Source organism: Saccopteryx bilineata, chromosome 6 (genome assembly GCF_036850765.1).
Source record: "Saccopteryx bilineata isolate mSacBil1 chromosome 6, mSacBil1_pri_phased_curated, whole genome shotgun sequence".
Taxonomy (NCBI): domain Eukaryota; kingdom Metazoa; phylum Chordata; class Mammalia; order Chiroptera; family Emballonuridae; genus Saccopteryx; species Saccopteryx bilineata.
The window spans coordinates 161,999,981-162,026,192 of record NC_089495.1 but is presented as its reverse complement, the minus strand read 5'-3'; the positions used below and the strand labels follow the sequence as shown (position 1 = coordinate 162,026,192).

The window sequence follows — 26,212 nt, the reverse complement described above, 5'->3', positions numbered from 1 at the left end:
CTGGGAAGGACCAACACCATCTCTGCACCTTGAAGAGACCCCTGGTCCTCACTGTGAACCACCAGCAGCTGGTGCCTTTGGGCAGGTCACTCTCTCTATGCCACTGGGTGGAGAGGAAAGGCCGGTCTCAGCTTCACAGGATCCCCGACTTTCCATTCAGCATCTTCACACCTCCGAACTCTCCTTGTCTATTCTCGGTCCTCTGTCCTGAACCTCACAGTGGAGTTGACCTTCAGAAGACAAAAGAGTAAAAAAGTGAAGTACTCAGAGGGTTGGTGACATCTGGGCCACATCCGTGTCTGCAGAACAGAAAAACACACAGGAAGGAAGTCGCAGTCTTGGATGAGACCCCAGAACCGAGATGGGACCTTTGAAGGCATCTGAGGTTGTAGTGCCAACCTGCATGAGAAGAAAAGTTGGGGACCCCATAGGGTCATAGCTCTCCATGGGTCCCTGGAGCTACATGTTGGGGGGTTATAACACCTCTGTGGTCCGCACCCAGGCCAGACAGGGTGAAAGGGTGTGGCCTTCATCCCCAGGACTATCTATCCTGACCACAGGAAGTGACATATTGCAGAGAGGGTGGGGACGCCTCATCAAGGAGAAAATGTCCCGACTCAGCTCTGCTGTGTGGAGATGTGTTTGGCCTCGAGAGGAGTGTGGTGTGCTCTGAGAAGGGGCAGCATCCTCACTGAGGGGCAGTGGCCCGGTTCAGTCACTGGAACTGAGAGAAGCCAAGGGGACCGAGAGCCCGGGGTCTGCCGCAGCTGTGCAGCTTCTAACCCTAAGCTTCCTGCTCCCTGACCAGTTCCAGCAGCAGGCTCAACACCAGAGAGGCCCAGAAAAGCAGAAGTGGGTACGGGGAAATCAAACCCTGGGAGAGTAGGCTCGGCCTTGTCCACACGCAGGGCTTGGCTGTGTCTGGGCCGGGGAAATGACTGCAAGGCATGGGGCCCCGTGGCTGCCTTCAGCTCTGTTTCTTCTCCAGGTCTCAGGTGAGTAGGGCTGGGCCTGTGCAGGAACTTGGCCTGTGTGGGGAAGAGGGAGGACAGGGGTGGAGTGGGAGAGGTGAGGAGCAGCCCAGCAGGGGGCAGGGAGTACATGCAAGGGAAGATGGGAGGCAGAGAAGCTTCCAGAGCGGCCTCAGCAGCCACCACAAGGATTCAGTGCACAAAGGAGAGGAATCTTGTCCATGCACCGGGCAGAGCAGTACTGGTGAGAGAGGGCCTGCAATTGTCACCTTAACTGTCATAATCATAGATGTGGTCATGGGACATCACGCACACACACTTATATACACATATACACATGTGTGCACTCTCATACACACGCATGCACGTGTACACACTCAGTTTTTTCCCATCGTGGCCCTTCTTGTCTCCATGGATACCTCTCCCTGTGTCCCCTCTGGGAGGAGGGAGCTGCTCCCCTCTCAACCCCTCAACTGGTCTGAGGAAGGGCCTGTCTCCTGCCATGGCCTTCAGACCCTGAGGGCCCTAGAGGGACCTGCAGCCCAGGGTGGCTCTGGTCTTAGCCCACCTGGTGAGGAGCCCATCTAATGAGGAGCTGGGACTGGCTGTGTCTTTCAGGCTGTTTGTCTCTGAGGGGCCCCAGCCACGTGATGGGCCCTGTGGGGGGATCCCTGAGCGTGCAGTGTCGGTACAATGAGGAGTTCACAGAAAATAAAAAATACTGGTACAAAGGCTCATATTCGCCACTGGTGAAGAAGATTGTGGAGACCACAGAGTCACAGAGAGAAGTGAGGCGTGGCCGTGTGTCCATCAGGGACCATCCAGCAAACCACACCTTCACAGTGACCTTGGAGAGCCTCACAGAGGATGATGAAGGCACATACGTGTGTGGGATCTATTTACCGTGGCACGAAGGAGGATGGGACCCCACCTGGAAGGTTGTGGTGACTGTGATCCCAGGTGAGCGGCACACACCCTCCCCCGTCCCAGCTCCGGGATGCCTGATCTGTACTTGGTCACCCTGTTGATCAGGAAAGACATGGAATTGAAGAGTTAGGTGTGTGTGTGGGGGGGGCAGTGATCAGGACACAATGTGTATGCGTGTTATGCTGTCTGTGTATGTGTGTGCACAGCTCTGCCTGTTCCAGAGCCCGCTGTGTGCCCCACACTGACAGCCTCAGGCCTGGATCTCTCCTGGGTGGGGCTGGGTCAGAATGACCTTGACTCTGGGGCATGCTGCCTTCCTGTCCTCACAAGAGCCAGACCCACTCTGGGGGACCCCTTGTCTCTCCCTGCACTTATTTTAATCATCCCTATGGGAATGAGACGGCTGGGACATTTTCTCTCTCACCCACAGGCTATCCTTGATCTGGTCCATTATAGGACATCATTGTGGATGCTTCCTGAAGCATCAGCCTCACAGCGTGGTCCTGGGGGTCTGCAGCAGCCATGAGAGGGGCCCAGGAGGAGCCCTCAGGTCCCCATATGGAGCTCCTGTGATGTTTTGGGGACCACCCTGCTCCTGCAGACTGCCCTTGTTTCTGTCCTTTCTCTGATGCCTTGTATCCATGGGAGGGAACCCAGAGAAACCCCTGAAATACCCACCTCAGACAAAAGAGAAGAAAGATCATCAAATAGACTGTCAGGGGTCATGGCCCCAAACTTTCCTCCATGTTCTCCAAACGATTCTTCCTGAACAGATCACTGCTTTTGTTTTCTAAGACTCAAATTAAGATCATATATTGCCTGACCAGGCAGTGGTGCAGTGGATAGAGTGTCAGACTGGGATGCAGAGGACCCAGGTTCAAAACCCCAAGGTCAACAGCTTGAGTGCAGGGTCACTGGCTTAAGCGCAGGGTCATAGACATGATCTCATGGTCGCTGGCTTGAGCCCAAGGTTGCTGGTTTGAGCAAGAGGTCACTCACTCTGCTGTAACCCCCCCCCACACTGGTCAAGGCACATATGAGAAAGCAATCAATGAACAACTAAGGTGCCGCAATGAAGAATTGATGCTTTTCATCTCTCTCCCTTCTTTTCTTTTTTTTTTTTTTGTATTTTTCTGAAGCTGGAAACAGGGAGAGACAGTCAGACAGACTCCCGCATGTGCCCAACCGGGATCCACCCGGCATGCCCACCAGGGGGCAACGCTCTGCCCACCAGGGGGCGATGCTCTGCCCCTCCGGGGCGTCGCTCTGTTGCAACCAGAGCCACTCCAGCGCCTGGGGCAGAGGCCAAGGAGCCATCCCCAGCGCCCGGGCCATCTTTGCTCTAATGGAGCCTCGGTTGCGGGAGGGGAAGAGAGAGACAGAGAGGAAGGAGAGGGGGAGGGGTGGAGAAGCAGATGGGCGCTTCTCCTGTGTGCCCTGGCCGGAAAGTGAACCCAGGACTTCTGCCCGCCAGGCCGACACTCTACCACTGAGCCAACCGGCCAGGGCATCTCTCCCTTCTTGTCTGTCCCTATCTGTCCTTCTATCTCTCTCTCTGTCATAAAACAAAACAAAAAACAAAAAAAGAAACACAACTATCTGAGTGCATGGGTTTCTCCCTTGTGTTCCTGTTCTGACGTTGTCTCTGGGTCCCCTCACTTCCTGCTAGTGGTTCTTCCTTTCTCATTCTCACAGGGGGTTCGCCTCACGTGCCTTTCCTGGGCTCTTATTTAGGAGTGAGGGACTGAAAAGGCACTGAGGCTTCCGGCTGTGTGAGTGGAGGGGTTTGTCCTGTGCCTTCCAGACCGGCCATGCTCTCTGCAGTCCACCTGCTGTGTGTCTCTAGGTCTTACTTTCTGCTCATTTCCTCCCCCATAGAGGTGCCCAGTGTCTGCCTGGCGCCATAGGCCCGGCTGATGGTTTGAGGGACTGAGTGCACATTCTTAGTGCACTGCTCTACCAAAATATCACAGACTGTAGCTCACAAACAACAGAAATGCATTGCTCACCATTCCTGAGGCTGGAAGCCAGAGGTCAGGAAGCTAGCATGTGGGTCAGGGCCCCCCTCCCGGTGGCAGACTTTTGTTGTAGCCTCATGTGGTGGAGAGGCCTCTCTTATCAGGGCACCAATCCCATTGATGAGGGCTTTACCCTCATGTCCTAACCACCTCCAAATGCCTTACACCCAGATATTATCCCATTGGGCTTCAGGTTTTCAACAGAAGAAATTGGGGACGCAAACATTCAGACCATAGCATGTCCTAAGGGACCGTGTGTCCCTTCATTCAGTGCAGACTCTGCTGCGTGTCTTTGTTCCCCATGAATCTCGCTTGAGCCAATAGCCCTGCCTAGGGGCCCTGGCCACCCATCACTCTGGTCAGTTGCTACAGAGTAAATGTCACCCTGCTCCCTGCAGGGTTGACAAGAAGGAGAAAGATGTGGCTGTGGCCAGAATGTGACCTTACGCCAAGTGCTCTCCCCACGGACTCTCTAATCCTCTGTTGAGCAGGACGACTCTGCATCAGAATGTGCCCATCAGGCCACAGAGTTCCTGGAGAGGAGCTTGGAGAGGGGCCCGGGGGGGGGTCTTGCCTAGCTGTGGCCATGGGGGTAGGTTGGACATAGCGGATCTATCCAGATGCCTGAGTGGCCTTGACTGGTTGAGTCAGAGTCACACCGCTGACAGAGTGGGGGACCCAGGAGGAGGACACAGGCCTGACATGTGTTCTCCTATAGCCCCCAACCACCTGAAGAACTCCACAAGCACCCTGGGCCCTCTCTCCTCCCTGCCAACAACCACCTGGACCAGTATGACCGGGCAGAAGACCTCTGATCTCTGCCACCACCCTCGGTAAGGGGCTTGCATTCTGAGACTTTGACACCTGGTGGATTCTTCTCTACATAGTGGGTGGGGACGGGGAGGGGAGTTTCATTTCCTTTCCTGATCCCTCTTATTCATCAATCTCTCACCTGATTATGAAGCTCCTACTGCATGCCAGGCACTCTTCTCAGCTTTGGGATATAGGATGAACCACCTAGACAGCATCCTGCTCTGATAAAGTTGTGTTCTTTTTTTTTCTTTTTTTTTTAATTCAGTGAGGGGAGGGGAGGCAGAGACAGTCTCCTGCATGTGCCCCAACTGGGATCCACCTGGCAAGACCACCAGGGGGCAATGCTCTGCCCATCTGGGGTGTTGATTCATTGCTCAGCAACCAAGCTCTTCTTAGTGCCTGAGGCAGAGGCCATGGAGCCATCTTTAGCACCTGGGGCCAACTTGCTCCAATCAAGCCATGGCTGCAGAAGGGGAAGAGAGAGAGAAAGAGTAGTGAGAGGGAGAGGGGTGGAGAAGCAAATGCTTGCTTCTCCTGTGTGCCCTGATTTGGAATCAAACCCGGGACATCCACATGCAGGGCCGACGCTCTACCACTGAGCCAACCAGCCAGGACCTACAAGTTGTATTGTAAGGGGTGGATTCAACAATGAACAGATCGACACGTGTTAATATGTAAATATGCCAGCTTGTGATGAATGCTTGTGGAAAATACGGTAATAAACTTTGTGGAGGTTGGACATTACGTTTGCTACTTAATACACAATAATTAGGGAGGCCTCGCTGATTAGAAGCCCTTTGTTAGAGACCTGCAGGACTTGGGGAGCTGGGCACTTATGCATCTGCAGACATAGGGTTCCAGCAGAAGGAGTAGTAAGTGCAAAGTCCTTCAAAGGAGCCTTCAAGGGCCTCGGCCTAAGCCAGGTCAGGAAGCAGAAGCTCTGGTTTGGTGGTTTCCCTAAGCCGTGGTCACAGTGAAGAAGCCATCCTGTTGAAGAAGCTAGGCCTCTCTAAGGGAAGTGAGAGCTGAATGGGGTCATTCATTCCTGCCATCAGCATCCACTAAACTACTCTAAGTGCTGACAATCTGGCCAGGCACCAATTACTTGTTTATTGTGCAGGCTATAGGAAAGCAGATATCCAACCAATAGCCACATTATTGATTCCTATATCTCAGATGGAATGACCTGCAAATGTGGAGGGCTTAGGACAAATCCTTCTCCTGGGCCCAGAGTCCACCTGAATCCTTGGGTCCTTCCCATTATTCTGATGGCAGCCATTCCCTATGTCTGCAGTCCCAATTCTCAAGGGTAATTGTAGCCAGAGAGGCAAGGGGTAGTGGTTTTCACATGGGACTGCCCTGTCCATGGTTGATCTTTATGTGGATGGTTGTGGCCTCAGGACCTGGGCTGAGGGCAGGGAGGCAGTGGAGGTTACCTGGGCCTTCCCCTGAAGATGTGGCTCACTGTATGTCACTGTGTCCCCTGCAGGTCCTTGCTCAGTAGCATCCACTTCCTTCTACTGGTCTTCCTGAAGCTGCCCCTGCTCCTGAGCATGCTCGGTGCTGTCCTCTGGGTGAACAGGCCTCAGAGGAGTTCCGGGGGAAGACGGAGTGCCCTTAGTTATGAGAACCAGTAGCACCTGTTCCCGCCAATGCCCTGTCCAAGCACACAGCCCCTCTGGTATATGGAATGACCTTTTGACTAATAAATCCAGTGTCATTTTCCATGTTTCTGTCAGAATATTCTGTAAACTTACTAGAAAGTTTTTTTTCTTGCAACATTGTCAGACAAACACACAAAACATACCTAATAAATGCATGCTCATTAAGCCAGGAATACTCTCCAACACTGTGTGCCTACCTTGCAGCTTAAATAATACACATCATTAATACTTCTATAGCCCTAAGCTTCTCCTCTGAGGGACCAGCTCTGAATTTTACATCCATCATCTCTTCATTTTCTTCAGGGTTTTGCCATATATACCCAGATGTATTTCCAGAATATACATATATTTTTTAACAGTCCCCAAACCAAGGTTACTTTATTTATATTTTTCCAGCTTTATTCAGATATAATCGGCTATAGCACTGTGTAAGTTTAAACTATACAATGTTTTTAGTTGATACACTTATTATTTTAAATGCAAAAGGATGACCACTATAGGGTTAGTTAACCTCTCCATCATGTCACAATTTTTTTGTGTGTGTGGATAAAACAGTTAAGATCTATTCTCTTAGCAACTTTCCAGTATATGATATAGTATTAGTAGCTATTGTCACCATGCAGTACATTACATCCCAGAATTCACCTTATAACTGGAAGTCCGTGCCCTTTGACTAATGTCTTCCCATTTCCCCAACCCCTGGCCCTGCCAACCACAACTCCACTCCATTTCGCTGAGTTAGTCTTTTTCAGATTCCACATATAAATGATAGCATACAGTATTTTCCCTTCTCAGTCTGACTTATGTTACATAGCAGAATGCCCGCTGGGCCCATCCATGTTGTCACAAACGGCAGACTTCCTTCTTACTTGTGGCTGAATAATAAACAAACCAATAAATAAATAGGATTGTTTGGGTTTTGTGGTGTTGTTATTGAGTTGTGTGAGTTCTTTATCTATTGGGGATGTTAACCCCTTATCTGAGACATGATTTGCAAATATTTTCTCTCATTCTGTAGGTTGTCTTTTCATTTTCTTAATTGTTTCTTCTGCTGTGTACAATGCTTTAAGTTTGATATAATCCTGCCTATTAATTTTGCCTTTTGCTGCTTGTGTTTTTGGTATCATATCCAAAGATTGTTGCCATGATCAATGTCAAGAAACTTTTCCCCTGTGTTTTCTTCTAGGAGTTTCATGGTTTATGATCTCATTGTGAAGTCTTTGATTTATTTCAACTTAATTTTTGTGAGTGGTTTTCTGCATGTGGTGGTCCAGTTTTCCCAACACCATTTCTTCAAGAGACTACCCTAGTTGTCTATATATGTGGGGGGTTATCTGTGGGCTTTCAGTTCTGTTGCGTTGGTCTAGGCATCTATTTTTATGCCAGTACCGCACTATTTTGATTACTATATATTTATAATGTGGTTTGAAATCAGGACGTAGGACGCCCTCCAGCTTTGTTCTTTTGTCTCAGGATTGACTTGATTCTTTGAAGTCTTTTCCAGTTCCATACAAATTTTAGGACTGTTCTTCTATTTCTATGAAAAATGTCAGTGGCATTTTGATAAGGGTTGAATTTTGTAATTAGATGGCTTAGAGTGGTATGGACATTTCAACAATATTAATTCTTCTGATCCATGAACACAAATGTCTTTCCATTTATTTGTGTCTTAAATTTCTTTCTTTTTTTTTTAAACTTTTTTTTTTTTTTAGATTTTTTTATTTATTCATTATAGAGAGGGGAGAGAGAGAGAGAGAGAAGGGAGGAGGATCAGGAAGCATCAACTCCCATATGTGCCTTGACCAGGCAAGCCCAGGGTTTTGAATCGGCAACCTCAGAGTTTCCAGGTTGACACTTTATCCACTGCGCCACCACAGGTCAGGCCCTTAAATTTCTTTCATCAATATCTTATAGTTTTCAATGCACAGATCTTTTACCTCTTTGGTTAAATTTATTCCTGAGTATTTTATTGTTTTTGGTGCTTTGTAAATTAAATTGTCTTCTCTAGATTTTTTTTTACAATACTTTATTGTTAGTGTATAGAAATGCAACTGATTTTTGTATGTTGACTTTGTATAGCAAATTTACTGAATTTGTTTATTGTTTCTAACAGATTTTTGGTCTAGACTTTAAGGTTTTCTTTTCTTTTTTTTTTTTTTTTTTTTGTTGTTGTTGTTGTTGTTGTTTTAAGTATTGTAATTGTTTATTTTACTAGTTGAAACTTCATGTGTGTCTTGTACCAAACACTAACTAGTCTTCTCTGGCATTTACTTTGGAGCAAAGATTAACTTCTGACTTTCCACATTAGACTCTGATTTCTTTCTTTTTTTTTTTTTTTGTCTGTTTCTTTCCCTCGAGCCTTATTAGTTTTCTCAGAGAAAACCCTTTATGTACTCTTTATTTTTTATTTTTTTATTTTTATTTTTTGGTATTTTTCTGAAGTTGGAAACGGGGAGGCAGTCAGACTCCCGCATGCGCCCAACCAGGATCCACCCGGCACGCCCACCAGGGGGCGATGCTCTGCCCATCTGGGGCACTGCTCTGCGGCAACCAGAGCCATTCTAGCGCCTGAGGCAGAGGCCATAGAGCCATCCCCAGCACCCGGGCCAACTTTGCTCCAATGGAGCCTCGGCTGTGGGAGGGGAAGAGAGAGACAGAGAGGAAGGAGAGGGGGAGGGGTGGAGAAGCAGATGGGCGCTTCTCCTGTGTGCCCTGGCCGGGAATCGAACCCGGGACTCCTGCATACCAGGCCGACACTCTACCATTGAGCCAACCGGCCAGGGCCTGATTTTTCTTTTTTTTTAATTGATTTTAATTTATTGTGCTTACATAGATTCAAGTGTCCCACCGAATATATCTTCCTCCCCCTGTCCTCTGTGTTCCCCTTGATTTCCCTTTGTTCTCTCCCCCCAATGCCCTCCCCCTTTCCCTTCAGGATTTGCTGTCCTGCTCTTTATTAGTCTGTGTTTAGTACATATAATTTCACTAATCTCTTTTCCTTCTCTGATCCCATCCTCTCCTCCCCTTTCCCTCTGGTCCCTTTGATCCCACCTCTGCCTCTATTCTGTTCCTTAGTTCACATTGTTCATTAAATTCCTCATATGAGTGAGGTCATATGATATTTTTCTTTCTCTGCCTGGCTTGCTTCACTTAACCTAATAGTTTCCAGGTCCATCCATGTTGTCACAAAAGGTAAAATTTCATTCTTTTTCATAACCATGTAGTATTCCATTGTGTATATGTACCACTGCTTTTTAATCCACTTGTCCACTGATAAACACTTGGGCTGTTTCCAGATCTTGGCTATTGTAAAAATGCTGCCATAAACATGGGGGTGCATTTCTTCTTTTGAATCAGTGATTTGGTGTTCTTAGGATATATTCCCAGAAGTGGGACAACTGGGTCAAAAGGCAGTTCCATTTTTAATTTTTTGAGGAATCTCCATACTGTTTTCCATAGTGGCTGCACCAGTCTGCATTCCCACCAGCAGTACAAGAGGGCTCCCTTTTCTCCACATTCTCTCTAGCACTTGTTATGTGTTGTTTTGTTAATGAGTGCCATTCTGACAGGTGTGAGGTGGTATCTCATTGTGGTTTTAATTTGCATTTCTCTAATGATTAGTGATGTTGGACATTTTTTCATATGCCCATTGGCCATCTGTATGTCTTCTTTGGAGAAGTGTCTATTCCATTCTTTTGCCCAATTTTTGATCAAATTGTTTACTTTCCTGGTGTTGAATTTTACAAGTTCTTTGTAGATTTTGGTTATTAAACCTTTATCAGACATGTTGGTGAATATTTTCTCCCATCGTTTGGGTTGTCTTTTTATTTTGTTCACATTGTCTTTTGCTCTGCAAAAGCTTTTTAGTTTGCTATAGTCCCATTTGTTCATCTTGTCCTTTATTTCACTTGCTCATGGAGTTAAATCAGCAAATATATTGCTGTGAGAGATGTCAGAGGGCTTACTGCCTATGTTTTCTTCCAAGATGATCATGGTTTCACGACTTACATTCAAGTCTTTTATCCATTTTGAGTTTATTTTTGTGAATGGTGTAAGTTGGTAGTATAGTTTCATTTTTTTTACATCTATTTGTCCAATTTTCCCAGCACCATTTATTAAAAGGACTGTCTAGCCCTGGCCGGTTGGCTCAGCAGTAGAGCATCGGCCTAGCGTGCGGGGGACCTGGGTTCGATTCCCGGCCAGGGCACACAGGAGAAGCGTCCATTTGCTTCTCCACCCCTCCGCCGCACTTTCCTCTCTGTCTCTCTCTTCCCCTCCTGCAGCCAAGGCTCCATTGGAGCAAAGATGGCCCGGGCGCTGGGGATGGCTCTGTGGCCTCTGCCTCAGGCGCTAGAGTGGCTCTGGTCGCAACATGGTGATGCCCAGGATGGGCAGAGCATCGCCCCCTGGTGGGCAGAGCGTCGCCCCATGGTGGGCGTGCCGGGTGGATCCCGGTCGGGCGCATGCGGGAGTCTGTCTGACTGTCTCTCCCTGTTTCCAGCTTCAGAAAAATGGAAAAAATAAAAAATAAAAAAAAAAAAAGGACTGTCTTTATTCCACTGTATGCTCTTATCTTCTTTGTCAAATATCAATTGACCATAAAGGTGTGGGTTTATTTCTGGGTTCTCTGTTCTGTGTCATTGATCTGTATGCCTGTTCTTATGCCAGTACCAAGCTGTTTTGAGTACAATGAACTTGTAGTATAACTTGATATCAGGAAGTGTGATACCCCCAATTTATTTTTATTTTTCAAGATTGCTGAGGCTAGGCCCTGGTCGGTTGGCTCAGTGGTAGAGCATCAGCCTGGTGTGCAGAAGTCCCGGGTTCGATTCCTGGCCAGGGCACACAGGAGAAGCATCCATCTACTTCTCCACCCCTCCCCCTCTCCTTCCTCTCTGTCTCTTCCTTCCCCTCCCGCAGCCGAGGCTGCATTGGAGCAAAGATGGCCCGGGCGCTGGGGGGGATGGCTCCTTGGCCTCTGCCCCAGGCGCTAGAGTGGCTCTGGTCGCGGCAGAGCGATGCCCCGGAGGGGCAGAGCATTGCCCCCTGGTGGGCAGAGCATCACCCCTGGTGGGCGTGCCGGGTGGATCCCGGTCAGGCGCATGCGAGAGTCTGTCTGACTATCTCTCCCCGTTTCTAGATTCAGAAAAATACAAAAAAAAAAAAAAAAAAAAAAAAAGGATTGCTGAGGCTATTTGTGTTCTTTTTTTTTTTTTTCATTTTTCTGAAGCTGGAAACAGGGAGAGACAGTCAGACAGACTCCCGCATGCGCCCGACCGGGATCCACCCGGCACGCCCACCAGGGGTGACGCTCTGCCCACCAGGGGGCGATGCTCTGCCCATCCTGGGCGTCGCCATGTTGCGACCAGAGCCACTCTAGCGCCTGAGGCAGAGGCCACAGAGCCATCCCCAGCGCCCGGGCCATCTTTGCTCCAACGGAGCCTTGGCTGCGGGAGGGGAAGAGAGAGACAGAGAGGAAAGCGCGGCGGAGGGGTGGAGAAGCAAATGGGCGCTTCTCCTGTGTGCCCTGGCCGGGAATCGAACCCGGGTCCTCCGCACGCTAGGCCGACGCTCTACCGCTGAGCCAACCAGCCAGGGCCCTATTTGTGTTCTTTTTTGGTTCCATATAAATTTTTGGAATATTTGTTTTATATCTCTGAAGTATAACATTGGTATTTTAATAAGAATTGCATTGAATTTATATATTGCTTTGAGTAGTATAGGCATTTTAATGGTATTTATTCTTCCTATCCATGAACATGGTATATGCTTCTACTTGTTTATATCTTCCTTGATTTCTTTTATCAAAATTTTATAATTTTCTGAGTACAGATCTTTAACCTCCTTGGTTAAATTTACTCCTAGGTACTTTATTTTATAGGTTGCAATAGTGAAGGGAATTATTTCCTTAATTTCTCTTTCTGATAGTTCATTATTGATATATATAAATGCCACTGATTTCTGAATATTAGTTTTATATTCTGCCACCTTGCTGAATTCATTTGTTAGTTCCAGTTTTGTTTTTTTGTTTTTTTTTTTGACTGAGACTTTAAGGTTTTCTATGTACAGTATCAAGTGATCAGCAAATAACGAAAGTTTTACTTCTTCTTTTCCAACTTGGATGCCTTTTATTTCTTATTCTTGTCTGATTGCTGTGGCTAGGACTTCCAGAGCTATGTTGAGTAAGAGTGGTGAAAGAAAGTACCCCTGCCTTGTTCCTGATCTTAAGGGGATTGCTTTTCATTTTTGCTTATTGAGTATGATGTTAGCTGTGGGTTTGTCATAGATTAAACTTTAGGGTTTTCTACACATAAGATCATGTTGTCTTCAAACAGACACAATTTTGCATCCTGTTTTCTGAATGTATCCTAGGCAACTACTATCAAAGGACTTCCAGGGAGTGCACCTCCCTCTCTGCTGACTCTAACACTTGAGAACATATACCCTCACCTGCTTCCCCAAACTGTTCTTCAAAAGTTTTAGCTACTGGGTGATAAATCGAGATCCTAGTTAAATTATATCAGATTAAGGATAAAATTTTTTCTTGTTACTTGTGAGGAAACCCAGCTTACCAATCTTTCCCTGGGTTGGTTTTATCTATTCTTTATATAGCATCTGAAGTTCTTCCTAGGGCACTAATAACACAGTGTTAATCCTGGCCCAAGATTCTGTTCTCAGAACTGCATATACATTTTCTCATTTAATTCTTAGAACAACTTTCATGAGCTCAACCTACAGATGCAAAAACTGAGGCTCAGAAAGTTTGAATAAGTTGTCCTCAGTCATAAAGCTTGCAGGTGGTGCTTGAGGGGTTAGAACCTAACACTGTCTGTCTCACAACCTGCACTTAAGCACTTGGCTGTACCACCTGAACAAATGCACCTCTAGGTGTGCCAAGCAGACTCACTTGACACTTGAGTTGGGGACAGGGGGACAGTTCCCTGCTGCTGGGGACCCATTATTGTAGTGGGGAGCCATTTTGGAAGTTGCCATGCCTACTGTTGTGCCCTTTCAATCCAAGGTCCCATAGGCCAGATGACCCCTCCCTGACCCTCTTGCAGACATATCTCCCCTTGGCCCTCTCACCCTGCACAGTCCCCTTGCTTCCTCTTTTATACCTAGTGGGGACTCTAGTGCCCTCTGACACAGACCTACTAAGAAATGACTCTCCTTTTGCTGAATAATTAAGAGCAGGAAATACTCAGTCCTTAAAAGGAAGTAAATGAGTAAGAAACTCAAAGTTGGCGTGGACACACAGAAGGGGCAAGCCTGGGCTCAGGCAGAGCTTCGGGCGCCTGGCTCGGTCCTGAGCGTGCTCTCAGCTTGGAGGCCAGAGGGCGAGCAGCCAGGGAGCAAGACCATGTGGCTGCCCCCAGCTCTACTCCTTCTCAGCCTCCCAGGTGAGTGCAGCGGGGGCCTCGGGAACTTAGCATGACAGGGGCAGGACAGGGAGCTGAGAGCATCTATCCCGGCTACAAGGAGAGGTGTCACGTCTGGGGAAAAGGGAGGTGGTTTTGTTCATTCATTCAGCAAAAATGCACGGGGTTCCTACTTCATGCCAGGCATACCTCAGGCCCTGATACATGAAGGGGAATGAGAAGTAAGACTGGTTGTCACAAAGAAGACCCTGAACAACTCGATGGGTCACACACACAGGTGGATGACACTGGTGGCAGGACACAAGCAGGCACTGATGGAGGTGTGTTCAGAGGATGGGGCAGGTTTTTACAGGGACACCAAGTGACACAGACACTTGCAGTCACACACACTCACATACACACACGTAGTCTCTGTCATATGTACAATCTCCCACACAAACACGTCTCCCCCAGACAAAGGCTGAGCCCCACCGTGGTTGATCTGTGGCTCCGGAAGGGGAAAGTGCTACAGAGACAACACAGGGAGTCCCTCCTCCTCCCTCCAACTCTGTGAGTAACTTGGAAAGGGGAAGAAGTGAGTCAAGGATGAAAGGAGAGCCAGCCTCCGAGTTTGCACTTACAGACTGCCATTCGCCACCCTGAGGTTACTTGTGTGGAATGAAGGAGAGAAGGTGGATGGCGTGAAGTGAGAATGGCCCAACTTCCGGTAGTACACTCTCTTATCTGCTGGGTTACAGGAGTCCCCAGCAGCCCTGAGAGGAAGGTAGGGCGCTGGCTTAGGGTAGGTGCTCGTAAATGTTTACAAATGGAAGACCCTCCTTTCCCAACGAGGAAAGTGATGCAAGATGGCTAGGAACACAGACCTGTAACCCCAGACAGGACTTCAGAGCTTGGGCTGGAATGATGGCACAGGGACTTCAGCAGAGACACTTTGTCACTTGTCCCATGAGTACAAATAAGACAGGCTCCAGCACCACTGCACATCCCATGCTCCACAGGCATCTCCGCGCTGAGCTCTCCCTGTGGCTGCTTCTGCCTTGTTTTGAGTGTCATTTGTCACCTACCATCAGCCCAGACACAAAGCTCAACCATTTCTCAATTTCGGGACAAGACGATTCACACAAGGATTTTGCACACATGGCAGACTTTCCTGAATGATTGACATGGGAGTAAGTTTACACCTGAGAGGTAAAAAAAAGAATGGACACTCAAAAGCCTGGTGCTTGTAATAAAGCCCATCAGCCTGCTTCCCCGAGTGCGGCTCCTCGCTGCTTGGCTGTTCCAGTGTTTCCACCTCTCTTTCTGCGAACAAACTTGGGAATTCACATTGACCTAATTGATGGTTCGATCCATTGCAATGGTATTTATAAAAAACCTCCTGCAATATATATATTTATATATTTAGACAGTGAGCCCAGTCCCACTGTGAGTGGCTCAATGTCAGATAAAATGAGCAAAGCTGGGTGGGTGAAGCTCTTGTTTTGAAGCGGGAACATCTCTTTTCTGCGGTCTATGGTTAAACCTCTGCTTTGCACTGCAGCCATGCTATTTTTCTTTTAGGAAAGAAAATGACCCTGCCAGCAGACGCTTGCCTTTGGTTTTAATTTACATCAATCACTGTCTCCTAATTAACTCCTTTTTTATTTTTTTCAAAATTATCTTCATGGCTTTCTCAGTTAATAATATTGTAAATATTTTAACATAATAGAAGTATGTGATTGAGAAAGTGAAACTTACTCCCCCACAAAACCCAATCTCAGCACTTACCACCATTAAAAGTTTAGAACATGTATTTTCTGGTTTTCTTCCCCCTTACACATGGGCTATGAAAAAAGCCCCACAGAAATGGAATACATATACACTCTGTTAAGCAACTTTTGCTGACCGAGTAATAGTATATCTGGGACATCTTTCCCATCAGTATCTGTGATCGTCTTTTCCTTTTAGCCATGGTACAGAGGGACCCAAATATATATTAGCCTGATCTCCAATTCATGGCATTTGCATCCGTTCCAGTATTGACTATCACATTAGTACTGCAATTAGCCTCCTCATATTTGTTGTCCACAGGTGTGGAAATTATAAGTAATCCTGGAATAAAGACCGGTTATGTCCCAGATCTTTTAAAAAATAACTATAAACTTGATTGGTACCTACCAGGATCCAGGCCCTGTGCAAGCCAGGGGGGCTGGGGGTGGGAAGAGAGAACAAACATGAGATCCCTGCTCTTCTGGACGAGCAACCTAGCCGGGAGACAGAGGGGGACTGCTAAGGGTCACAAGACACCACGTGACACTCAGGTTCCTACAAAGGGCCGTGGGTGCCATGGGAGGAAGCAGAGCTGGTTGGGAAGGGCAGGAAGACTTTGCGAAGGAGACTGAGCCTTGAAGGGGTTGTCGAGGGTGATGAGTGGATGGGCAGGGATTGGAGAAGGGGTTTCCATGGAGAAGAAGGACGTGAGCAATAACACAGCCACCTGGGAGGACACATCGGAGTCAGGGGAAGAGAAAAGTAGCCATGGGTTATAGGGCAGAGTGGGAGGCAAGAGGGGCAGTGAGGGGCCAGACAGAGAACGTGAACTCAGCCTGGAGAAAGACGAACGCCAAACTCAAGCACTTTAAATCGCTCTGAGACAGTGGAGTGGCTGCAGGAGAGGACCTGAAAGATTTTTTTTTAATTTTTAAAATAATTTTATTGATTGATTTTAGTGAGAGAGGAAAGGAGATGGGGGGGAAGGGGAGGGGAACAGATATACAGGAACAGATTGATCCTGTATATGCCCTAACAGGAATTGAACCAGCAACCTCTGTGCTTTGGGACAATACTCAAACCAACCGAGCTGTCCAGCCAGTGCTGAAAGATTTTTTTTTAATCTTTGAAAATTTACTTTTTAAATAAATTTTTAATTTTTCAATTACATGCAATATTATGTTAATTTCAGGTGTACAACATAGTTACTGTATTAGATATGATTTAGGAAGGGATGACCCTGATAAGTCTAGTACTTTTCTGACACCATACATACTTATAATATTACTGACTCTATTGCCTAAGCTGGACTTCACATTCCCATAGCTGTTCTGCAACTGCCAGTTTGTACTTCTTAATCCCTTCTCCTTTTCATACATCCCCTCGTCCCCCTTGCTAGCTGGCAACCATCAAAATACCTTCTGCATCTATAAATTTGTTTTTGTTTTGTTTGCTCGTTTACTTCGTTTTTTCGATTCCATACTGAAATGAAATAATATAGTATTTGTCTTTCTCTGTTTGACTTATTTCTTTTTTTTTTTTCTTTTTTTTTTCTTTTTTTGTATTTTTCTGAAGCTGGAAACGGGGAGAGACAGTCAGACAGACTCCCGCATGCACCCGACCGGGATCCACCCGGCACGCCCACCAGGGGCGAAGCTCTGCCCACCAGGGGGGGATGCTCTGCCCCTCCAGGGCGTCGCTCTGTTGCGACCAGAGCCACTCTAGCGCCTGGGGCAGAGGCCAAGGAGCCATCCCCAGCGCCCGGGCCATCTTTGCTCCAATGGAGCCTTGGCTGCGGGAGGGGAAGAGAGAGACAGAGAGGAAGGAGGGGGGGGTGGAGAAGCAAATGGGCGCCTCTCCTATGTGCATAGCCGGGAATCGAACCCGGGTCCCCCGCACGCCAGGCCGACGCTCTACCGCTGAGCCAACCGGCCAGGGCCTGTTTGACTTATTTCACTCAAGATAATACCCTCTAGGTCCATGATGGCAAACCTTTTTATAAAAACCACCCACTTTTGCAGTGCTGGTCAACCTGGTCCCTCCTGCCCACTAGTGGGCATTCCAGCTTTTATGGTGGGCCAATTGCAGTGCCATTTGGTTGGTCTGCTACCGCCCACCATGAAAGCTGGAATGCCCACTAGTGGGCGGGAGGGACCAGGTTGACCAGCACTGCAAAAGTGGGTGGTTTTTATAAAAAGGTTCTCCATCACGGCCCGAGGTTCATACATGTTGTCCCAAATGCAAGATTTCATTCATTTTAATGTCTGAGTGGTATTTTTGTCCATTTCAGATATCCATGTCTATCGATGGACACTTAGGTTGCTTCCTGAAAGATTTTTCAGTGCTCATGGTAATTGCAGATAAGGACTAGGTAGGGACAATTTCAGGACATAAGTCTGGCTGCCATATGCAGAGGAGATTGGAGGAAGGGAGCAGCAGGAGTGGGAAAGCCTCCCCAGGTGCCGTTACTACAGTCCCCGCACCAGGTGAGCAGCTGACCTGTTGACAGGCTATCACTGCTGGAGCGGCCCCCGCATGGCTGGGCTTTGACACCTAGCCAAGTCACAACAACCTGCAAGGCGGGATGCAGAACCACCATTGTACACACAAAGAAACGAGACTCTGAGGGCTCAGGTACCTCATCGCAGCTTTCCCAAGTAGTCTGTGGGACGTGTCTTTCTGTGTCCAACACTCCTTCTCTTTCTGCTCTGTCATGCTGTCCTTGTGGACAGCAGAGGAGGAAAGAAGATCATTTTGAGAAGCATTTTTCAGGGAGAGTTAATTAAATCAGTTACCAGCCAGTCACGGAGGGAGAAGGAGGGATGGGATCAAGGAAGATGCCAAGTTCTGTGAGGAAGTGTGTTCATGCAGTTGTTGGTTTAAGAGCATTAGGTCAGTTTTGCTGATTGAATCCTACATTACTTTTTGTTATACATGTATTATCTTATAATTATGAAGTTCAGAAGTTCAACACGGTTCCTAGCTAAAATCAAGGTGTAGGCAGGTTTCATTCCTTCTAAAAAAGAATGTTTTCTCACCTTTCTCAGACTCTAGAGTCTGCCCATATCCTTGGTTCAAGGCCCCTTTCTCTGTCATTACTCCCTCTCTGACTCCGGCATTACCTCTCCATTGCTAGTTTGTCCACATGCTGCCTCCCCCCCCCCCCCCCCCCCGGAAGGAGGGAGAACTGAAGAGGAGAAAGTTCAGGGGTGGGGCATTGAGTCTGTAACTATTGAATTTGGTGCATGTATTGTAAATGCTAGGCTGCAGCAGAGGGGAGAAGCTGGGCTACAGGGTCAGACTTGAGACTCATCAGCACAAAGGCAAAACCTGGAGCCATGGAACTGGAGGGTCACTCCATGGGGGTGAAATAGAACGAGACAAGATGAAGGCTGGAGAGGGAGCCTTGAGTCCCACCCCCACCCCCACCCCGAGGTGTTCTGGAGCTGCTGGCACTGGTGCACAAGGCCCAGTTCCAAACGGTTCTTCTCAACTCTGTGTCCAGTGACATCACACTGATCACCTGAAATCAGTCACTATAGAAAGAGGAAAATGCACAAACCAGAGAATTTTCCCTCCAGAGGGCTGACTGTTAAAATTTTTACCTTACATGCGGCTGGTTTCACTAAGATTTAAAGAAAGAAGAAGGGAAACCAGGAGAGGCCTCTGAGACAGTGTGGTCAGAAGGGGTCAGATGAGAACAGCTTTGAGGGGACAGTTAAGGATGTCAGAGGAGAGCTGTGTCACCCGCTGTGAGCACATTTAGGGAGATGGGGATGAAAGAGGCCAGAGCATTGTCACTGAGGCAGCGAATGGGGAAGCTGGATGAAGGAGAAGATAGATCCGAGGGGTCAGCTAAGTGGCCGGGGCTCCCGGGGACCCTGGCGCAGTGCCTGGTCATCAGCCTGGAGCCACCTGAGCCAGGGTCCTCCAGGTCAGGCCTGGTTGAGGGGGCAGCGTCTGTATCTCGGAATTCTGTTTCCCAGGCTGTTTGTCCATCCAAGGCCCAGCGATCGTGAGAGGCCAGGAGCGGGGCTCGCTGACCGTGCAGTGTTCCTATAAACCAGGATGGGAGAGCCACAAGAAGTGGTGGTGTCGAGGAGCATACTGGCATAAGTGCAGGATCCTCGTTCAAATGACAGGGTCCCAGCAAACAGTGCAGAGAAACCGGGTGTCCATCACGGACAATCAGAGAGACCGCCTGATCACGGTGACCATGAAGGACCTCAGACGAAATGACCAAGATACCTACCACTGTGGGATTGAAAAGCCTGGAACTGACCGTGGGACATCAATAAAAATATTCATTAACCCAGGTGAGAACTTCCTCATCTCTACAATGAGAACCTGGTGCTCAGGACTAGAAGAGTGAGGACCCCGGCTACCCTCCTTCCCAGGGCGGAAGGGAAGTGACCGAGATCCTGAGAACCAGTGTGTGAGAGAGGGTTCAAGAGACAGACGAACAGATGGGGAGGGGTGCAAGAGAAACTAGGGCAGAGTAGCCCGTGTGCTGTAAGGACTGGAACCCAAGACAGCAGGGCTGCCTCTGGGCGGAGCGAAGTCCAGTGAGGACCACCCAAGCAAAACGTCCCCAAGGCTGCCCGGTAGGGGAAGCCGAGATGTGTGGGGACACAAAAGGGATTGATTAAGACATGTGAGGGGACCCAGCCAGGTAAAATGTGTGCCACATGTGGAGCTTCAGGGAGAAAGGTGTTTAGGTGTCTTGGGTGGGAAGCCACGAGGCACCAGTCTGTAAGGCCAACAATGGCCTCCAGGGGAGCTGTTTTGACCGCAGTTACCTGGGGCTCAGCCAGGAGCTACCCCGTGTGACCACAGGTGGGGCCTTGCAGAGCAGGGTTTGCTAGACCCGGGACTCAAATACAAGGTGGATCATTAACACTCACCGCCAGGCTGGCCTCAGGAATCTATGACCAAGCTGTTCACCATAAACTATCTCATGGTTTCTCCTAAAGATGTTTTATTCCTTGTAGTCACTGTTCAGTATGGAACTGGCATGTACCCTCTTCTTCACCAGCCTTCTGGAGTGCTCCTCTCCTTTACCACCCCAATAAACAGAAGCTCCATTTCCAGAACTGTCTGTCCCTGAGCCTGGCTCAGGCCCTGCTTGAGCAAAAGGACCAGGGATTATTTTTTCCCCAAAACCAGCAGTCCCACTTAGAGGAGGAAGTAGAGAGGTTATGGAAACATTGATCTCTCTCCTCAGAATCCACCCTAGTGCCTACTCCTGTTTAATTTTTTTCTTCTTGCCACACCTGAAAGTGATGAGAACAATGATTGTTTATTAGTTTCAGATGACTCAATATGAAGGGGAGAAGCCCAAGAGACTTCTCCAAAGAGATGACTTTTCTGAATCCAGGGAAGTGGGCATCTTGTGGCAGGGCTGGCAGAACAGGGGTGGCAGCGTGAGCTATGCACCAATCCTTGGTCTGTGCCAATAACTCATGGCCAATTTGCCTGTGTCTAGGTTCATCGACCCCAGAAAACCTGGTATCTGGGACAAATGGCAGCAACCACACAGGGGTGTCCTCCAGCTCCCAAACCCGGTGAGTGGCTTCAGTCCTTTCTCCTGCCCCTAGCTGGGGCCTCTTCCATGGGGCAGCCAAGCCTGGGAACCCCTCAGACCCTGTATAGTCACTGAGGCCAGAGCTCATCACAGCTAACATCAAGGCCCAAAGCCCCCACCCCGATTCACACCCCACCTGCCATCCTCTCATCCCAGCCCTCACCAGGAAACCGCTCTGCAGACCTCTCCGCTATAAGCATTATCGCCCTGTTCAGCTGTCAACAAAAAAAAAACCATTGCTGGCCCTGGCCAGTTGGCTCAGCGGTACAGCGTCGGCCTGGCGTGCGGGGGACCTGGGTTTGATTCCTGGCCAGGGCACATAGGAGAAGCGCCCATTTGCTTCTCCACCCCCCCTCCTTCCTCTCTGTCTCTCTCTTCCCCTCCCGCAGCCAAGGCTCCATTGGAGCAAAGATGGCCCGGGCGCTGGGGATGGCTCCTTGGCCTCTGCCCCAGGCGCTAGAGTGGCTCTGGTCACAACAGAGCGATGCCCCGGAGGGGCAGAGCATCGCCCCCTGGTGGGCAGAGCATCGCCCCTGGTGGGCGTACCGGGTGGATCCCGGTCGGGCGCATGCGGGAGTCTGTCTGACTGTCTCTCCCCGTTTCCAGCTTCAGAAAAATACAAAAAAAAAAAAAACAACAAAAACAAACAAATAAAAAAAAACATTGCTGACCCGGTGGGTGCTGAGGGCAGATAAGACACAGGTCTCCACGATGCAAAGCATCAGGTGTCACAGAGCAGGAGAGTGACTTAGCGACTCAGAGCTGGCATGAGTGGAGCAGCAAAGGGACACAGGCCAACAGCCTGTCCTGGGTGACAGCAGGCACTCCTACTGGGCTGAGGAGGTCCATGGGGGTATTCAGAGAAGGGCTGCTGGGCCGGGGTCACAGGTTTGGCTGGGCTGACTAATGTCCCAGTGTCAGGGCACTGGGAGTGACAGGGCCTGGACAGGCCTAGGACTCTGACTGCTCTGTCCCCTCTGACAGGAACCACTACATGCTGCTGGTATTCGTGAAGGTACCCGTCTTACTCACCGTGGCCGGTGCTGTCCTCTGGTTGAAGGGGTCTCAGAGAGTCTCCAGGGAGCAATAGGAACAGCCTATCTACCTCGAACTTGTCTGACCTGACCAAAGGCACAACCCAGTAGACGACGGATGAAAAGACACTTGTGACTCTGGACCCGTTTCCAGAGGAGACGTGGACTGTGGAAGGAACTCTTCTGAGACCTCTGGGGGCTGGCCAGGTGCCCTCCCTGCTCAGGGACACAGCTTGACTCCTCCTGAAGTGTCATCGTCACCGGGAGGGACAGCATCTCATTCCCACTTCTTTGAGTAGAAAATAGCTTCCCCAACAGCATAAGGGCTTGGGGCTTATGGTCAGGAGCAGTTGGTTTGGAGCCCAAATTCAGACAGTTGTGTCCTCAGTGCTGGAGGACCTTGGGCACAGAGTTGGACTGAGGACAGAGAGAAGCAGCAGAAATGTGAGAGAGACAGAGATGGAAATGGAGCAACTGGCCAGTGTCTGGTTCCTGAGACCAGCTCAACACCTTCTATGCCTGAGCTTCAGATATATGTAAAAGTTTTTAAAACTTTTTCTTTTCAGCTAATCAAGTTGGGTTTTGATGGCTCTTGCTCATTAAAACACTGATACACACTGATAAACCCACACACCACACCAAAGAGGGTAGTTCTGTGATGAGGTCCTGATTCTGGGGCCTGAGAGACTGAGAGACTGGATGTCCTCTCCGCCCAGGGAGGTCCCTGCTCTGAGTCCATCGGGGCTCGCTGGGCCCAGCCCCGGGCCAGCCCTCTGCCCTGGCTCCCCTGCACCCTGGCTCCCAAGCCCCTTGTAACCATCCCCCCATCTCAGGGCTGGGGCTTCTTCCCGGGGCCACGATTTGGGAGTCTGACCTGTGCTTCTCTGCTCAGCATTGATGTCCAGGCCTCCCCTGGGGCTGCTGGCCTCAGAAACTACCTCAAGGCCAGGGAGGGCAGTCATAAAACCTGAGGAAATTTCTCTCTTTTAAGTCATGTTGTTTAAAAAAGGTTAACAGCCAGTTAGCTCAGTTAGATCACAAACCCTCAAGGTCGTGGCTTTGATCAGGGTCAGGGCACATACAGGAAGCAACCGTGAATGCATAGATAAATGGAACAACAAGTGAATGCTTCCCTCCCTCCCCCTTCTCTGTCTCTCTAAAGTCAACCAATAAATTTAAAAAACTGTCTGAGGGAAGTACTATTGCCTGTCTTAAATGATGTCTTCAAAATAATCTTAATAATTAGAAATGTTGCCTGACCAGGCGGTGGTGCAGTGGATAGAGCGTCGGACTGGGATGCAGAGGACCCAGGTTTGAAACCCCAAGGTCGCCAGCTTGAGCGGAGGCTCACCAGCTTGAGCGAGGGGTCGCTGGCTCTGCTGTAGCCCCCCAATCAAGGCACATGTGGGAAAGCAATCAATGAACAACTAGGGAAACTAAGCGCAACAAAGAATTGATGCTTCTCATCTCTCTCCCTTCCTGCCTGTCTGTCCCTCTCTCTGTCACAAAAAAAATAAAATAAATAAAATAAGATTAGAAATGTCTGAGGGAAACGATCTGCCCCTTTCCAGCCCCTCACTCACAAAAACAATACTCTTGTACTTGTCACTTTGTGCCACATGGGCCGTGGGTCCTCACACCAAAGGGAGTGTCTCCTCACGTGAAGAGAAAGAGTCCCATTTGAGAGGCGCTCCTCAAACGGGCACCTATTTGGAATCTGTCTCTTTGGCTTCTCCTTTCCCCAGCTTTATTGAGGTATAATTGACACATAGAAATTACATACATTTAAGGTGAGCATGTGATTTTTAAAAGATGCACAATAGAATGATTTAATATACATATACATCGTGAAATAATAAACCACAATCAAGTTAATACTGCCATCAATATACAAAGTTACTTTTTGTTTGTTTGGTGTGGTGAGAAGCTAAGGTCTACCTTCTCAGCAAATTTCAAGTATCCACCAAAGTCTCTTTTTTTTCCTTTCACTTTTAGAAAGCTTTTATAAACAGATCCTTGTACAAAGAAGAAGCACATTCGCAGGGCACACAAGTCATCAGTAAGGCGAACCCGTCACCTTTGTTTCCCAAGCTGGGGAAGCAGGTCAGAGGAGGAAAAAAATCATCCTATCTGGTAAATTGTTTCCATCAATACAGTTTTTCAAGCAGTGTTTCTATTCCTTTACTGGTGTTTGATTGTGTGTTTGTTTATCCTGAAAAGGGAATCAGGTTTTTTAGTCCAGCTTTGACTTGTTTGCAATGTCTTGATCAGAGCCCTTCGGCAGGCTAGCAAGATTGCTGGCACCTGGATTCACACCAGCAGGGGGTTTCAGGTTCCTCACACCAACACGCTCTGCAAGTGTTTTTGCAAAACAACCTTCTCTTCCTTTTTCTTTCATCTTTTTATCTCTCTATTAACCACGTCAGAGAACGACGTCCTGCAGGTTGTTCTGCAATGTGAAGCTCTCCGTCCTTGCCACCCGGATGCAGTTCTGCTGCTGCCACGCTGGCGACGGCGTTCAGGACAGACAGAACATCTGCAACAGCAGCTCCCAAAGGTCGGACTCCCAACACACATGCGCCCGTTCTTGGGTGCGACTTTGCAGGTAGCTTAATGGAGCTGGAGAGACAGATTCTAGGAGCACTTGGCCACAAACCTCTGCATCTTTCTTACTGTGTGTGTTTCTGTCTCTGCTGAACTTCAGTGGTTTCTCTTACTGTCTGTGCAGGGCTTGATAGGTACCATGAGACCTTCCTTCCGTATTTGTCATTTACTGTGTTAGACGAACTAATAATTTCTAATATGAGTATCTGCTTAGTATCATGAGTACAATCAAATGGCACCAGTAAAACCAAATAGGAGTGTTGGCTATTAGCCACCTTTTCCACATAAGGCTTTAATGTTTTCACAATCACTTTCCCATCCCTATGGCAGCACATGGTCACCCTTGTGCTATTGTGTGTGTATACCAGGCATCTCCCGCTTCACGGATGGTTTCGAACATTTCTGATCTTAGCTTTGAGGGTGCACAGATAAAAAAGTCCAAGGGTAGTACTTTATGCACCAGTAAGTGCTTAGTCACAGCTTCCTTTTGAGCCGCTGGAGTGAGAATCTGTTTCATTTCATCCATGACAAGCTCGAGTGTTTCTGGCTGTTTCTCTAACACTTTGTCCAGAGTTGGGTGATCTGCTGACTTGTAAAGCTGAAACGTGCTCCCAGAGAGCTCCTCTGTCAACACGTTCCTGTGTTCCAAGGTGGCATTGTCATTGCACGAGTACTCCACGATGACCCATGCATCCACAGCTTGGAGTGTCATCCTCACGGGGCCTTTAAAACTTCTTGTTATCTCTGCAATCTGTGGTTTACTCCCATACATGAGGGATTTCTTAACAATATTTCTGGAATATTTAGCTTTGATTAATTCAGACCCATTTGGGTTTCTTGGCTGCTGATTCATCACTTTGACTGTCCGGCAAGAACTTCCTCTTTTTGTTGAGTATATTTCCCTGCTGGAATGTGCTCTATGGTATTTTATTCTCTTGCTGCTTGTTCGTGAACTGCTCCACACCTTTTTCCTTGGTTTTGCGGCACTTTTCTGAAAGTTCTTAGATTTTAAGGATGGTGGATTTTAGGTCCTTTGCTTGGGAATGTTTTTGAAGAATCAGAATCATTGTTTTTATAAAATCTGTTTTATTTTCTTGTGATGTCTCTGTACTTTTACTTATGAAAAAAAAATTTTTGCTTTGACTTCCATCATTAGCAACTCACACATGTGCCCACCCCAGTCTTACTAATTTATAGTCACTATGTTGTACATTAGATCTCCAAATTTATTCACCTTATAATGGGAAGTTTGTGCCCTTTGATCAATATGATGCCAATTTCTCCACAGCTCCAGCCCTTGTTTCTCTGTGGAATGTTTCCCTTTGAACACCCGTGATGATGTGTCCACCCTCCCCTTTGTCCTGATAGCTGGGCCCTGGTTTTCAGCCTCAAGAGGCCACAGGAAGATGCCTCACCAGGCAATGGGGAAGGTGGTCTGCCAGTTCCCATTACAGTAGCTGGAACCTTCC

The 26,212-nt window shown here is 48.3% G+C and overlaps 2 protein-coding genes and 1 pseudogene across 4 annotated transcripts; 2 read left to right on the top strand and 1 right to left on the bottom strand.

The window, feature by feature from the left end:
* Positions 1–590: 590 nt before the first annotated feature.
* CD300C (CD300c molecule) lies at positions 591–6,605 on the top strand. 3 transcript variants are annotated; one of them, XM_066235458.1, is made up of 4 exons: positions 591–995; positions 1,815–1,931; positions 4,635–4,749; positions 6,219–6,605. In XM_066235458.1, exons 1-4 carry the CDS (start codon positions 935–937, stop codon positions 6,364–6,366), a joined length of 441 nt encoding a protein of 146 aa, XP_066091555.1. In that variant the 5' UTR covers positions 591–934; the 3' UTR covers positions 6,367–6,605. The 3 variants fall into 3 exon arrangements, with proteins under 3 accessions (XP_066091555.1, XP_066091554.1, XP_066091553.1); XM_066235457.1 differs by having other exon boundaries at positions 1,704–1,931; XM_066235456.1 differs by having other exon boundaries at positions 1,590–1,931; positions 6,219–6,602.
* A 7,057-nt stretch (positions 6,606–13,662) lies between these two features.
* Positions 13,663–22,972, top strand: LOC136308570 (CMRF35-like molecule 7). The gene is made up of 4 exons (XM_066236056.1): positions 13,663–13,793; positions 19,508–19,837; positions 21,007–21,085; positions 22,090–22,972. Exons 1-4 carry the CDS (start codon positions 13,754–13,756, stop codon positions 22,193–22,195), a joined length of 555 nt encoding a protein of 184 aa, XP_066092153.1. The 5' UTR covers positions 13,663–13,753; the 3' UTR covers positions 22,196–22,972.
* Positions 22,973–24,286: 1,314 nt separating this feature from the next.
* On the bottom strand, positions 24,287–25,596 carry LOC136309411 (pumilio homolog 3 pseudogene; annotated as a pseudogene).
* Positions 25,597–26,212: the final 616 nt, after the last annotated feature.

What these genes read in the sequence shown, in the direction of transcription:
- CD300C (XM_066235456.1), top strand. Translation starts at nt 935, where the DNA reads ATGACTGCAAGGCATGGGGCCCCGTGGCTGCCTTCAGCTCTGTTTCTT. An exon ending in GTTTCTTCTCCAGGTCTCAG is followed by an intron (nt 996 to 1,589) that starts GTGAGTAGGGCT and finishes TGTGTCTTTCAG; the next exon opens with GCTGTTTGTCTCTGAGGGGC. An exon ending in TGTGGTGACTGTGATCCCAG is followed by an intron (nt 1,932 to 4,634) that starts GTGAGCGGCACA and finishes GTTCTCCTATAG; the next exon opens with CCCCCAACCACCTGAAGAAC.
- LOC136308570 (XM_066236056.1), top strand. Translation starts at nt 13,754, where the DNA reads ATGTGGCTGCCCCCAGCTCTACTCCTTCTCAGCCTCCCAG. An exon ending in AAAAATATTCATTAACCCAG is followed by an intron (nt 19,838 to 21,006) that starts GTGAGAACTTCC and finishes GCCTGTGTCTAG; the next exon opens with GTTCATCGACCCCAGAAAAC. An exon ending in TCCTCCAGCTCCCAAACCCG is followed by an intron (nt 21,086 to 22,089) that starts GTGAGTGGCTTC and finishes CCCCTCTGACAG; the next exon opens with GAACCACTACATGCTGCTGG.